At 47.0% G+C, this 14060-nt stretch overlaps 1 protein-coding gene across 2 annotated transcripts in view; it reads left to right on the top strand.

Moving 5' to 3' along the window:
* Positions 1–14060, top strand: part of SCARB2 (scavenger receptor class B member 2) — a 36853-nt gene that overhangs the window by 15118 nt on the left and 7675 nt on the right. For both annotated transcript variants that reach the window (XM_081207156.1, XM_081207157.1), the window contains exons 3-11: positions 184–331; positions 2039–2227; positions 4373–4464; positions 6321–6440; positions 7721–7899; positions 9766–9884; positions 10877–10950; positions 12302–12353; positions 13850–14008. In XM_081207156.1, the coding sequence (XP_081063282.1) occupies positions 184–331; positions 2039–2227; positions 4373–4464; positions 6321–6440; positions 7721–7899; positions 9766–9884; positions 10877–10950; positions 12302–12353; positions 13850–14008 (1132 nt within the window). The remainder of the gene's footprint in view (positions 1–183; positions 332–2038; positions 2228–4372; positions 4465–6320; positions 6441–7720; positions 7900–9765; positions 9885–10876; positions 10951–12301; positions 12354–13849; positions 14009–14060) is intronic.

Genomic DNA, 14060 nt, shown 5'->3' on the forward strand with positions numbered 1-14060 from the left:
GTGGAGAAGCTGTGCTGGCTGCAACACCAACTTCTGCCATGAAGGCATTTAACTTCTGGTGAGATCTTATACCCTCTGGCCTTTGGCACTGTTTTACTAGAGTCGATGTACTGCACTAGGATAAACTGAGATATTTTTAAAATGCTACTTTCCTCTCTTTCTCTCCTCTGTCTTTCTCTGCAGGGAACACAGGCTCCACGTAAATGTTCACTTTTTAGACAACGGTACAAAAGTGTCTTCTCTGAATCCAAAGACTTACTTCTTCGAGCCGGAGATGTCCGTGGGGGACCCAGAAGCTCATCTGATCAGGACTATAAACATGCCTGCACTGGTGAGGTTTCTTTTGGGAAGCTTGCAAGGATTTTATTGTCGCTTTCGTGCTGCTTTAATTGGAGACGCCCGTGATTGAACCTTATGCCTGTAAAGCAGGGGGGGGGGACTTTGTTGTGCCAGGTGTTGCTAAACTGCATCTCCCATCATCCCTCACCATTGGCTGCTGGCTGGGCTTTCTGCCTTTGGCTTGGAGGGGCTCAGAAGTTGAACATACCTGTGCTTGGAAAACCCCTTATTTTGGTTGCTGATACTTTATTTTTGAGGCTGCTGGTCCCTTATTTTCAAATCTGTAAGTTGACAGCTATGCAGGAGAGACATGCAAATAGGCCTCCTTTCCCAAGGTAAGGACAAAATAGGAAATGAGGTCGGTCACCCTAAGGGTGTCAGTCTGGCATCATAGGAAGGTCAGTGCAGGTTAAATCAGAAATACAATCTAGGAAGTATGGAGGACCCCGTCTCTATCTACTCTCTCACCCCATGCAAATCCACGTCTTCAATACAAGCTGAGTTGCACTCAGCACTTCCAAAAGATGACTTAACTCTGCCTCCCCTTTCCTTTTGGACTACCATCAGCTACAAAAGGGAAAACATGCATGCACTCAATGTGCAGTTTTACCCTAATGATGTCTCAGTAGCACTTTTCACAAGTTTAACATGTCTTCAAACAAAAACATCTTGGAGGTCCCGAGCCACAGGGAGGTTAGGCTGGCCTCAACCAGAGCCAGGGCTTTTTCGGCTGTGGCTCCATTCTGGTGGAACGCTCTGTCACAAGAGACTAGGGCCCTGCGGGACTTGACATCTTTCCGCAGGACCTGCAAGACAGAGCTGTTCCACCAGGCCTTTGGCCAAGGCACAGCCTGACCCCCTCCTTTGGTAATCCTCACAGAACTCTAGCCCAATGGTTGCCACTAATTTGATTTGAACTGATTTTATAATGAATTGATTTTAGAATGCTGTATTATTTTACTGTTGTTAGCCGCTCTGAGCCCGGCTTCGGCTGGGGAGGGTGGGATATTATTATTATTATTTTAATATTATTTGCAATGGCCCCGTGAGCTAGGGTGGTGCCACTGTGTGCTCCTGAGAGAAAAATGACTTGCCTGTGGCTGCCTGCTTGAGTTTTATGGCCGCCATGAAATTTAAACCGGGGGCTCACGTTACTCGTTTTAAAACGTACATCCTGTTTTTCATTATAAAATACATGCAAAGCAGCTTGCAGAGGGAAGTTCTTAAAATATGCAGACTACTTTTTTAAAAAAATAGCAGAACCAATTATTAAAATCGGTTCCCAATTTTCAGTTCAGTTTCATCTATTTCGGTTTGCCCAAACTCTATTCGTCCTCTCAGGTAGTCTGCTACTGCGGTACATTGACTCCAGTAAAACAGTGCCAAAAGTCAGAGGACCCAAGATTTTGCCAGAAGGTGGCACCGCTGCCAGCACTGCTTATTCACAGATGGTGGGATGGGGGTGGGCAGGGAGCCTGTGGGGGCACCCAAACTTGGGCTGCCTGAGGCAGCTGCCTCACCCCACCTCATGGGTGAACCGGCCCTACACCCCCTCTAGATTCCATTTCCAACCAGTTCCTGGGAGTCAGAACTACGGAGAGTGCTCTTGTGTGTCAGTCCTCCTTGTGGGTTTCCTGCAGAAGCCTGGCTGGTCCCTGTGAGCTCCACATGTTCACAAGCTTTCCTCCTCCTCCATCAGGTTGCAATGAACATGGCTACAGCAACGCCCATGCGTTTCCCTGCAGAGATCTTGCTCATATTATTTGACGAAAACTTGTTCACGACCCGCACTGTCCATGAACTGCTGTGGGGCTACACAGACAAGCTGCTCAGCGCCCTACACAAATTCCGCCCCAGTATTGACCCAGACTTCGGCTTTTATAAAAAGGTAAGGTTCTGACCGCACAATCCTACCTGTTCACAGACTAGTCTCGCCAGAGTGGTGCATGCTCTAGTTATCGCCCGCTTGGACTACTGCAATGCGCTCCATGTGGGGCTCCCTTTGAAGGTAACCCGGAAACTACAACTAATCCAGAATGCGGCAGCTAGACTGGTGACTGGGAGCAGCCGCTGAGACCACATAACACTGGTCTTGTAAGACCTACATTGGCTCCTAATACGTTTCTGAGCACAGTTCAAAGTGTTGGTGTTGACCTTGAAAGCCCTAAATGGCCTCGGCCCTGTATACCTGAAGGAGCGTCTTCACCCCGATCGCTGAGGGCCTTCTGGCGGTTCCCTCATTGCGAGAAGCGAGGTTACAGGGAACCAGACAGGGCCTTCTCGGTAGTGGCACCCGCCGTGTGGAACGCCATCCCATCAGATGTCAAGGAAATAAACAACTACCTGACATTTAGCAGACATCTGAAGGCAGCCCTGTTCAGGGACGTTTTTAATGTGTGACCCAGCCAGATGAGTGGGGTACAAATAATAATAATAATAATATAATCCAAATTCAAGATCTGCTAGGGTGAGAGTTTTTGATTGGGTGGATTCTGAGGTTTCCTAGGAGAGCTGGCAAGAGATAGACCAGCATAAGTTCGCCAGCACCCTGTCAGCTGGTATAAGCCCCCCCCCCAGGGGTGATCCAGGGGTATGTTGGGGGCACAGCAGGGCAAGGAGCAATTTACACATATTCCAAACCCTGAGCTTCGAGGAAGGTGGTGCAAGTCACATTCCTCCTGAATGGAGTTTGGAATAGGCACGTCTGGGATAGCTCGGTCAGTACAGCATGAGACTCTTAATCTCTGGGTTGTGGATTTGAGCCCATTGGGCAAAAGATTCCTGCATTGCAGGGGTTGGAATAGATGACTCTGAGAGTCCCTTCCAACTTTACAATTCTATGATCACTTGGGTCAGCATTTTATAGGTGAGATTGCTTTGTTCCTTACAAGGCAAGGTCTTGCCTGTTTTCTTTGTTATTTGGAGCCATTGCAAACATTTTCTCCCGCATCCTGCCAGTCGAACGGAACAAGGCCTACCCACTCAACCTTGGATTTTGCTTCAGACCAGCAGCAAAGCTTGCAATCCCAGTATACAAATCTGCCATGCACCTGTGTTCAGAGTGCTGCGTATGGTCTGCGCCATCTTGAATAGGGTGGCTGAGAAAATGGGGGAGAAGGGTTTGCTGTTCTATGGGGACACCGTGGGGCTGGACTGGATGCAGCTGGCTCTTCCCTGTCCCCTCCTTCCTTCATCCATCTGATGTCAGATGAACTTTTATTGCCCGCAGGCATCTTCAGAAGCCCCTTTCAAAGTGTTGTTACAGTGCTTTGAAAGGGACTCTTCTGCGAGAAACGCTGATCCAGCAACCTTATGGCTGAGGCAGGTGCAGGGCCGCTGAGTGTGCCTTAGCTGAAATGTTCAGGCAGGCCAGATTGAGAGGCTAGGCAGGCCCAGCTCAGTCTACAGGCCAGAGGTGCCCCAGTCCTGTCCCATCACAAGGCTTTGGAACCAGGAATGTTGGAGAACTTCACTCAGCGTCTGCAAGCAAACCAACCTGTTTAGCACTTCCTAGCTCACTGATAGGGACACGGGTGGCGCTGCGGGTTAAACCACAGAGCCTAGGACTTGCCGATCAGAAGGTCGGCGGTTCAAATCCCTGTGACAGGGTGAGCTCCCTGCCAACCTAGCAGTTCGAAAGCACGTCAAAGTGCAAGTAGATACATAGGTACTGCTCCTGCGGGAAGGTAAACGGCGTTTCCGTGTGCTGCTCTGGTTCGCCGGAAGCGGCTTAGTCATGCTGGCCACATGACCCGGAAGCTGAACGCCAGCTCCCTCAGCCAATAAAGTGAGATGAGCGCCGCAACCCCAGAGTCGGTCATGACTGGACCTAATGGTCAGGGGTACCTTTACCTTTACCTTTACCTAGCTCACTGATACTCAGATTGGCATATTAATCTGGGCTGAAAAGGTTCCCAAGTCCTGTAAGAGGGTGAACGATCAGTTGTTTCTTTCCTGTCCCTCCATCCCACCAATCACAAAAGCGGTCATGAAAGCAAAAGCTCTCTCTATCTCATTCGTGTTTTATTTCTAGATGAACGGGTCCGACGATGGCGAGTACATTGTCCTAAGTGGGGAGAAGAACTACCTTGACTTCACAAAGATCGTCAAATGGAGAGGGAAAGAGTAATGTTTCTTTCTTTTCCTTTTAATTTGAGCGCTGGACTCCGTGGTTAATAATTCGCGTTTCAAATTTTGAAAGGCAAAGACGTGCAGAGCAAGAGCTCTTGGGCGATGATGGTGATGATTTGATAGAGCAGCATCGGTGTGCTAAGCCAGGGAGCGCATTTTGAGAGTGTGCTGCGGGTGCCCATCACAAAATGGCCGCCATGGCATGACACACTAAAGGGAGCACAGTCTTGGGGAAGCTTTCCCCAGAATTGTAATTCCATACCAGAAGACCTTTAAGCTTGTTGCATTTCTGCCTCAGAAATAAAACAGAAGCAGGGAAAAGCGCATTAAAGGACAGGGGGACCCCAGCAAATTAGGACCCCAAGATTTTCTGTTGCCAGGTGTCCAAACAAATCAGTCGCAGCTCTGACTTCACCCATTGGCTTAAAACACTGGCTTAGTTCACGGAAATCACTTAGAAGGGTACCTGCATGTTTGGGTCCATAACTTTATTTCTAGGAGGGATAGTGTTAAGTTGTGGGTGAAGGTATCAGACGACATAGCGATTCTTCAAACAGCTCTTGTTTATTCACAGGCCAGGACAGAACTGAACTGAAAGGCTCAGTCAGCCTGCTCCAGTACCATGTTACTGTAACAACTTTCTAAAACTATCCAATCACTGAATGTCACTTTCGATCCTTCATTTGCATAACTATCTACAGTATCCCCCTGCTGGCCCAGGGTGAGAACTTCGGTACATAACAGATAGAGTCTTACCTTGTTATTTAAATAAAAGCCCAAGGGCAGCTAAAGAAACCCTTTATGAGCATTGTGGCGCCCATGTGCTCTGCCTTGGCAATGCCCGCTCTAAACAAAAGGCTGGCCTTTGCCCCCCAAGAATTGGCAGCTCTAAATTTAGACAGGGGAAATGGAAATGGAGCTAACATGGGAGGAATCTGCACACATGGATTGACAAGTGCTGAAGCTTAGTTTTAGTTGTGCATAAGGATTAAAGCAGCTGTCCCCAAGCCCAATGCTCTCCAGTTGTTCTTGGACTCCGACTCCCATCATCCCGCACCATGGGCCGTGCTGTCTGGGGATGCTGGGAGTTGGAGTCTGGAGAACACAAGGGCACCAGGTTGGAGATTGCTGGACTTTTCAAAGGCTTGGTGGAAGAGTTTGGATTTGATATCCCACTTTATCACTACCCTAAGGAGTCTCAAAGCGGCTAACAATCTCCTTCCCCTTCCTCCCCCACAACAAACACTCTGTGGGGTGAGTGGGGCTGAGAGACTTCAGAGAAGTATGACTCGCCCAAGGTCACCCAGCAGCTGCATGTGGAGGAGCGGGGAAGCGAACCCGGTTCACCAGATTACGAGTCCACTGCTCTTAACCACTACACCACACTGGCTCTCTGTGAAGGGGTCGTGTTGTTGTTTTTTAAAATAAAAAGAGGTATTTCTTGTTGTTTTTTAAAAAAATAGAGGTGGCTTTTTGTCAGTTCTCTACGAAATAATTCCACACAGTAAGGGAGAATGGGCAATCTCATTGAAAAGAACAGGCTGTCTTCTGTCTTACTAAGGTGGTAAGATTGAGGGAGCCAAGTTGAGAGGCAGGGATCAGTAGATAAATATATTGGGCTGTAAGTAAAAATAAAGGAAGGGGGAGTGGAGATCTTTAAAGTTGAGGACAAAGAAATTATTCTGCATATGGAAGGGGATAAGAAGAAACAGAGATGAGGTTCCATCTGGCGCATGGGGAAGTGACTTGGAAATAATAGCCCTAGACTGTTTTATTTGAGGCTGCTGAAAAACACTGATTTTTCTACCTGCTCATAAGCTGTTCCTCCTCCGTATGTCTTCCCTCTGCAGCTCGCTAGACTGGTGGACGTCGCCAACTTGTAACATGATAAATGGAACCGACGGTGATACTTTTCACCCATTGATAGACACTGGTGAAACCATCTACGTTTTCTCGTCAGACTTCTGTAGGTAAGAATGGTGGAAGGTGTTCATATCGTAGTGCTTTTCCTACTGTCACAACAACACTTAGGAAGGAGCAGGTTCAAGCAGGCCACAAGGAAAGTTAACTAGTGCATTTCAGTGGGATATATGGGGCATCCCAAGCCCATAACTTGCTGGTGAACATGGCTAGCGTTGGATTATCCTTTGTTTGGAATACGTGTAAATCGCTCCTTGCCCTGCTGTGCCCCCAACATACCGTGTGTGTGTGTGTTTGGTCCACGTGTGTGTGTTTGTTTGTTTGTTTGTTTGCTTGCTTGTTTTTTATAATATTTTATTAGGTTTTATCAATAAAAAAGTTCAGAAAAATACCAAAACAGAAAAATACAAAATTACAAAATACAAAAAATACAAACATTAAACACAAAAAAGAAGAAGAAGAAACACATATAAAAGAAAACAAAAACTCCCTCTTTCTTTATTTCTCATCTTTAGTTAACTTATTTTCCTGACTTCCTCACGTCTCCCTTTTTTGTATCCCTTTTAAAAATTGGTTCAGCAAATTTCATGTCCTATTAGTTTATCTATTATCAATCCCATCTTACATTTTACCTTGTTGCTAGAGCCCCTTCAATTCATTTCAATGTCATCAGCATTCAAAAATTTTACAATATTTCTGTAAATAAGTTTTAAACTTCCTCCAATCTTCTTCCACCAACTCTTCTCCCTGGTCTCGGATTCTGCCAGTCATTTCCGCCATTTCCATATAGTCTATTAGGGTCCACGTGTGTGTGTTTGGTCCACGTCTTTGTGTTTGTGTTTGGAAGACGGAAGATGGAAGAGAGAAAACGGGGTGGAGAAGCTGAGCTGGAAGCAGCAAACAGGAGCTGGGAACCAGATGCCACAAACCAGAGGAATCGGAAGCCAGGAATACAAACTGGGAAGTCAGATCTTTAGTTCAAAGTCAGAGCCAAGGCGTGTTGCTGCCCAGGCAACAACTCAGTGCTGCCCAGGAAGCTTTCATCGTTCTTTCTAATGAGGGGAGGCAATGGCCAGCCTAGGTGGGTGAAGTCCGACTGGAGCCCATTAATCCATTGCCAGCCAAGCGATGCTCTAACCTGTAGCCTTGTTGGCTCACTGAGTAGGGCAGCAGTTTCCAGCTCAATGGGTCTGTGGCTTTTGCCCCAGGGGTTTCCAGTGACACAGGCCCTCCATTCACACCACAGCAGTCCTGAAGAGCGCACAGTGCGTCTTTTGTTTCCGATCAAAGCCCGCGGCGGAAGTCTTCAGGCTCTTCTTGTCCTTTCCAGGTCCATGTACCTCACGTTTCAGAAGTACGTGACTGTTGAAGGGATCTCAGCCTACCGGTTTTCGCCTCCTGAGATGCTCTTTGCAAACACCTCCGTCAATCCAGACAATGCCGGGTTTTGTGTACCGGCAGGGAACTGCCTAGGGGCAGGGCTCCTGAACATCAGCGCCTGCAATCAAGGTATGTGAGCCAAAAGGGATGCTAGGGCAGGACAGACTTTGCCAGCCCTGCACACCTCCCAGTGTCATTTTGCAGATTTGTTTGGGTTTTTGTGTGTGTGTATGTAATCTCTGACTCCTGGAAACCCCCAAAATAGCCCGGCAAGGACTGTGCATCCTCGGTGGGTATGGAAAGCCGACTGACAGTTGGAGGGAGCAGGAAATGGAAACTGGGAGAGCAGGGGGCATGCAGTGGAGTATCCAGGGAAAGGGTATGGCTGGCTGGAAGGAATCCTGAACAGGAGCACCCCAAGGTGCAGCATTTTTTTGCCAGGGATCGTGCTGAGGAGGGGTGCGCTGAGGAGGAATGGTGGGAGTCTCCCCCTGCTCCGGATCTTGAATCTTCCCAGGAGCAAGAGGACAGTATAGATTTGGAACAGCGGTTTGCAGAGGGGCATAGTTCAGAAGGCAGAAGCTGGGAAATACTGGGTGGGGAACAGCTAGGAGAAGAAACATGGGAAGAGAGAGGGTTAACAGACTCAATTTCTCTGGAAAGCATTCATCCGCTCAGCCCAAGGTCAAGAAGAGCAGACGTGGCAGCACAGAAAGCACAGTGGTTGCAAGATCAGGTTACAAGACACGGTAGTGACGTGGGGGTCTAGGGAAGAAGTGGGAAACCCTTAATTGGGAGCACCTTCATTCCTAGGAATGGATTCTTTGTTCTCTCACTGTGATCATTAAAATGTCTAACTGGTAAGAGACCCCTTTCTCTTTGTTCTGCTTGTTTACTGCCAAAGGGGAGCGGGGGGAGGAAGCCAAGTCCTTGAAGCCTGACACCACTTTCCCCCTGTAGGCAAAAGATTCTTGCATTGCAGGGGGTTGGACTAGAGGACCTTTGGGTCCCTTCCAACTCTGCAATTCTATGAAATACTGCTAGGGCACCAGTGAGAATTTTGTGCGCTGGGATGTCCCTGGTTCAGTTCTCACCTCTGGCTCAAATTCATTTGGTGGTCTGTCAGGGAAGCTTCTGCAGGAGGGGGATAATGATACTAGCCTGTTTTATAGTTCTGTCGCAAGGCTCACCGAGCGAAGGGAAAGACCTTTGAATGCTTAAAATGTTCCATATAAATGCTAGCTCTTATTATTATTACAGCAGCTTCGGTTGATTAGTTATCTGGCTTTTTAATTCATCTTCATGATGTTAAAACAGTGGTACTATTGATACAGTGGTGCCTCACAAGACGAAAAGAATCCGTTCTGTGATTCTCTTCGTCTAGCGTTTTTTTCCGTCTTGCGAAGCAAGCCCATTGAAGGATTAGCGGATTAGCGCTATTAGCGGCTTTTAGCGGCTTATCTGCTGATCGGATCAGCTGATAAGCGGCTTAGCGGCTTAGCGGCTTAGAAAAAGGGGGGGGGGAAGAAAACCAGCAGGAACTCGCAAGACATTTTCGTCTTGCGAAGCAAGCCCGTAGGAAATTCGTTTTGCGAAGCACCTCCAAAACGGAAAACACTTTCGTCTAGCGGGTTTTCCGTCTTGCGAGGCATTCGTCTTGCGGGGCACCACTGTAATTATAATAGTGTAAAGTCCATGAGATTTAAAGGGTGAGCAAAATGAGGACACTTACTTAGTACTACAAGACTCAATTTATATCCTGCCTTTCCTACAGCAACCTGAAGGTGGCGTTTATGGCTCTGCCCCTTTCCATTTTATCTTCCCAACAGCTCTGCGAGGGAGGTTAGGTAATGGCTGGCCCAAGGTCACACAATGAGCTTCGTGGTTGAAGGCACTACACCACACGGGCAGAACTGTGGCTGTATGTCTGGAGGGAATTTTTTAAGGGAAATGCGCCCTTTTCTGTTCGGTTTCTGACAGCTGTTGTTCTTACAGGTGCACCAATATTTTTATCACCCCCACATTTTTACCTATCTGATGATAAGTTTGTCCAGGACATTGATGGCATGCATCCGAATCAAGAGGAGCACGAGACGTATGTGGACATAAACCCTGTAGGTACCACGCTCTGCCTTATAGTTGTTACGGTTTGGCTTTCAGGAAGGACCTGTAATAATAATAATAACAACAACAATAATAACAATAATAATAATTTATTATTTATACCCCGCCCATCTGGCTGGGCTTCCCCAGCCACTCTGGGTGACTTTCAACAAAATATTAAAATACAGTAAAGCATCAAACATTAAAAGCTTGCCTAAACAGGGCTGCCTTCAGATGTCTTCTAAAAGTCTGGCACTGTATTTTAATATTTTGTTGGAAGCTGGTCAGAGTGGCTGGGGAAACCCAGCCAGATGGGCGGGGTATAAATAATAAATTCTTCTTCTTCTTCTTCTTCTTCTTCTTCCTCCTCCTCCTCCTCCTCCTCCTCCTTCCTCCTCCTCCTCCTCCTCCTCCTCAAACTCCAACGCTCCACAGGCCTCAAAGGGCTCAAGGGATTGCTAGGCACTATTTTTGTGCCGTTTTCACAGCTCTTTTAGGGCTGTTTTTGCTCCTTTTTGCACCACTGCCGGGTTTGTGGTTACATGTGCCTTGAACGCAAATGGAGAGTTGCCTGTATTCAAGATTAACAAATTCAGCAAGCAATTAACATGCATATGGGTATCCTCCATAAGCAGCAGGAGCCATTGCTTCTGCTGCAGCCCACGTGGCATGGCGAGGAAGCACCATAACTCAGCGGCAGAGCGCATGCTTTGAATGCGAAAGGTCCCAGATTTAACTTCCCAACATCTCCTGGTGGATGATGTCAAACCCCGGCGAGCCTCTGCCAATCAGTGCAGGTAAATCTGAGCTAGATAGGTCAATGACTCTTGGGTTGAGCGCTATTCTCTGCTTCGTAGGGATGTCTCCTTTGGGCACCATCTTAGGATGGTTTATGGTGATGGCAGAGGCTTAGATGCAAATAAATAAATACACTGCACAAACTAATGCACGTCAATAACCAATTTCTAAAATCTTACTGAGTCACAATTCCTTTATCCCTCAGTTGACAGGAGTGCTGGTCAGAGCAGCCCGGCGACTGCAGATCAATACTTATGTTGAAAAGCTACCCGATTTTATGTAAGTACTCTGCTGGGGTTTTTTAATATTTTAAAAAATCAGTATAAGAAAACCATTAAAATGAGTCGTATATAAAGCAGGATAGGAGAAGGGGAACAAAGGACGTTAAATTTAAAGGTGCAGTAGATACTTGAAAAGATGAATGAGATTTTTTAGGATATTTAATTATTTAAACTGTATCGCTTTAGCATGTTGATGGTTCCCTGGGAACAGGGATTGAGTACTAAACCGCTCTGGGAATTGTAGCTCTGTGAGAGGGGAGAGGAGTCTCCTAACAGCTGGCAGCATCCTTAACAAACTGAAGTCCCCAGGATTCGTTGGAGGGAAGCAATGACTCTTAAAGGTAAAGGTAAAGGGATCCCTGATCATTAGGTCCAGTCGTGGCCGACTTTGGGGTTGCGGCGCTCATCTCGCTTTATTGGCCGAGGGAGCCGGTGTACAGCTTCCGGGTCATGTGGCCAGCATGACTAAGCCACTTCTGGCAAACTAGAGCACCACACGGAAACGCCGTTTACCTTCCTACCAGAGCAGTACCTGTTTATCTACTTGCACTGGTGTGCTTTCGAACTGCTAGGTTGGCAGGAGCAGGGTCCAAACAACAGGAGGTCACACCATTGCGGGGATTCAAACCGCCAACCTTCTGATCTGCAAGTCCTAGGCTCTGTGGTTTAACCTACAGCGCGACCCGCGTCCCTTACAAAATGACTCTTACAAAGTGATATAATAGTGTTCCAAAGGTCTGGTGCTGGTTTGGCCAGGGATAAGTGCAAGGGGAGGGGTCACGAGATCTGTGTGCTCCTCTCATTTCCACCCTCTGACCTTGCTAAGCCACTTCAAGTAGCCTGTGGCATGAGTAGGCGAGAAATTGCATGTGTAGAGAGGTGAGCAGCCTATTTTGGCATCTGGATAGGGAGAGCTGCCCTGCCAGCCAAGCTTCTGACTAGGCACCTGTGCTGTACCCTTGTATTGTCAATTTTTAGCCGCACCTCTTGCACTCAGTAATAATAATAATAATAATAATAATAATAATAATAATAATAATAATAATAAATTTATTATTTATACCCCGCCCATCTGGCTGAGTTTCCCCAGCCACTCTGGGCGGCTCCCAATCAGTGTTAAAAACAGCACAGCGTTACATATTAAAAACTTCCCTGAACAGGGCTGCCTTAAGACGTACAATGGACGGGGCAGATACCGCGTTGGGAGAGCAGAGTTTCCAAAAGCCTTTATCCACTGGGGTTGGGGGCAGCGAAGAGAGCCAGTCTCTGATCTCATAGTACCTGAGAGTGAAATGGCAATCTATATCGTATGCAACAGTTCTTTAAACTACTTTTCCACCTTCTTTTAGCCAAACAGGCAACATCAAAACCATGTTCCTCCCTGTGTTCTACGTAAACGAGGTAGGCGTTTTTGCAAAACAGCTTCTGCTGCTTTACCGCTAACCCAGCGTGTTGTGACAGGTGGAACTTAGCTGGGGGGGGGCTATATACTGCAAGGAGAATTGTTGGGGAATAATGTGGATTCTGAAATCTCAGAAGCTAGTGAAGCTGCAGAATAACCTTTACTTGAAGAGGGAGAGAATGCTTTAGTGAAGGGGTTAGCAAACTTTTTCAGCAGGGGGCCAGTCCACTGTGTCTCAGAACTTGTGGGGGGCTGGACTATATTTTGGAGGGAGAAAAAATAAATGAATTCCTGTGCCCCACAAATAACCCAGAGATGCATTTTAAATAAAAGGACACATTCTACTCATGTAAAAACACACTGATTCCCGGACCGTCTGCGGGCCAGATTGAGAAGGCGATTGGGCTGGATCCGGCCCCCGGGCCTTAGTTTGCCTACCCATGCTTTAGTGCATAGATCATTAGTCTTCCTTGCCTTGATTGCCAAAAACAGAATAAATATGACTTCGTCTACTTGCACGATTTGCATATGTTGTGGAATTCAGTGCCCTTTGTGTGGAATTTGCATTGCCTACGTGTGGAGCTTTACGAGGGTGGTGGTGGGTTACTGAACTTCCAGGAAGACCTCCCTCTGATGTTATTGTTATGTTACTCAGCATACAATTAGAGAGCAGTGCAGGGAAGGGAAGAACACGGCTGCAAAATTTGAACTCCCCTGCAACAGCAAAAATATATTGGGTGTGGTCCTGAGAACAGAAGACACTGAAAGGGTTCAGGGTATTAGCTTACAGATTTAGCTTAGGTTGCAGGGGCAAATTTACAAGCAAGAGAAGCTTGATGATTATGTAATTAGCATACCGCTTAATGCCAGGATAGTGTCTAAGTGGATCACAAAACATAAAAACCAATTGTGCAACATGGGTGTAATACAGATGGATTAGAAACGCACCGTCATTAAAATAAAAAAATGAAGCAATCTCAATAAAATGTTTATGTCCACGGGGAAAAAAGTACAAGTCTGCACAAATTACAAGGTATTTTACTTGCTGTAATTGAATGTGCCTTTCAAGCCGAATTTCCTTCTGGGAGGGATGGGGCAGTGGTGCCCTTTGAGTTTCAGTGCAGCCCATCCCATTAACACATTAATGCAGTGATTAAAACAGCAGACTCAGATCGATGGAATGTCTGTATGAGAAGGTTGCCTTCAAGAGCCGGCAGAATGCCCATGCAGATGAGGCCTTTCATATTTCAGCAGCGAGCTCATTCCACAGCACCAGTTGGAGACACAATCGAAATCAGCCTTCCCCAGTCTGCTTGCCCTCCCGACTTTTTTGACTACATCTGCCTTCAGCCCCACTCAGGCAGCATAGCAAGTCGGAAACATCTGGCAGGCAGCATGTCAACAGAGGCTGATCTGAATCATATTTGACTAGAGTCGTGTGGATAACAGAATGAATCTATGCCTCTCTCCTCCCTGCCCCCTTTTTATCCTCCAGAGTGTCGTGCTGGACAAAGCATCCGTGGCAAAACTGAAGACTGTTCTTCTTGAAACTGCGGTGATGACCAGTGTCCCCTATATCATCATGGCACTAGGGATTCTTTTTGGTGCTCTGTTTGTTGCGCTTGTCTGCAAGCCCTTACGGGCGAGGGAGGAGGTAAGGTAGCGCTTGGATCTGTCCTTTTCCCTTTGCTTTCTGTACCTCTCTT

Source organism: Podarcis bocagei, assembly GCF_964188305.1.
Source record: "Podarcis bocagei genome assembly, chromosome: 9".
Classification (NCBI taxonomy): Eukaryota; Metazoa; Chordata; class Lepidosauria; order Squamata; family Lacertidae; genus Podarcis; species Podarcis bocagei.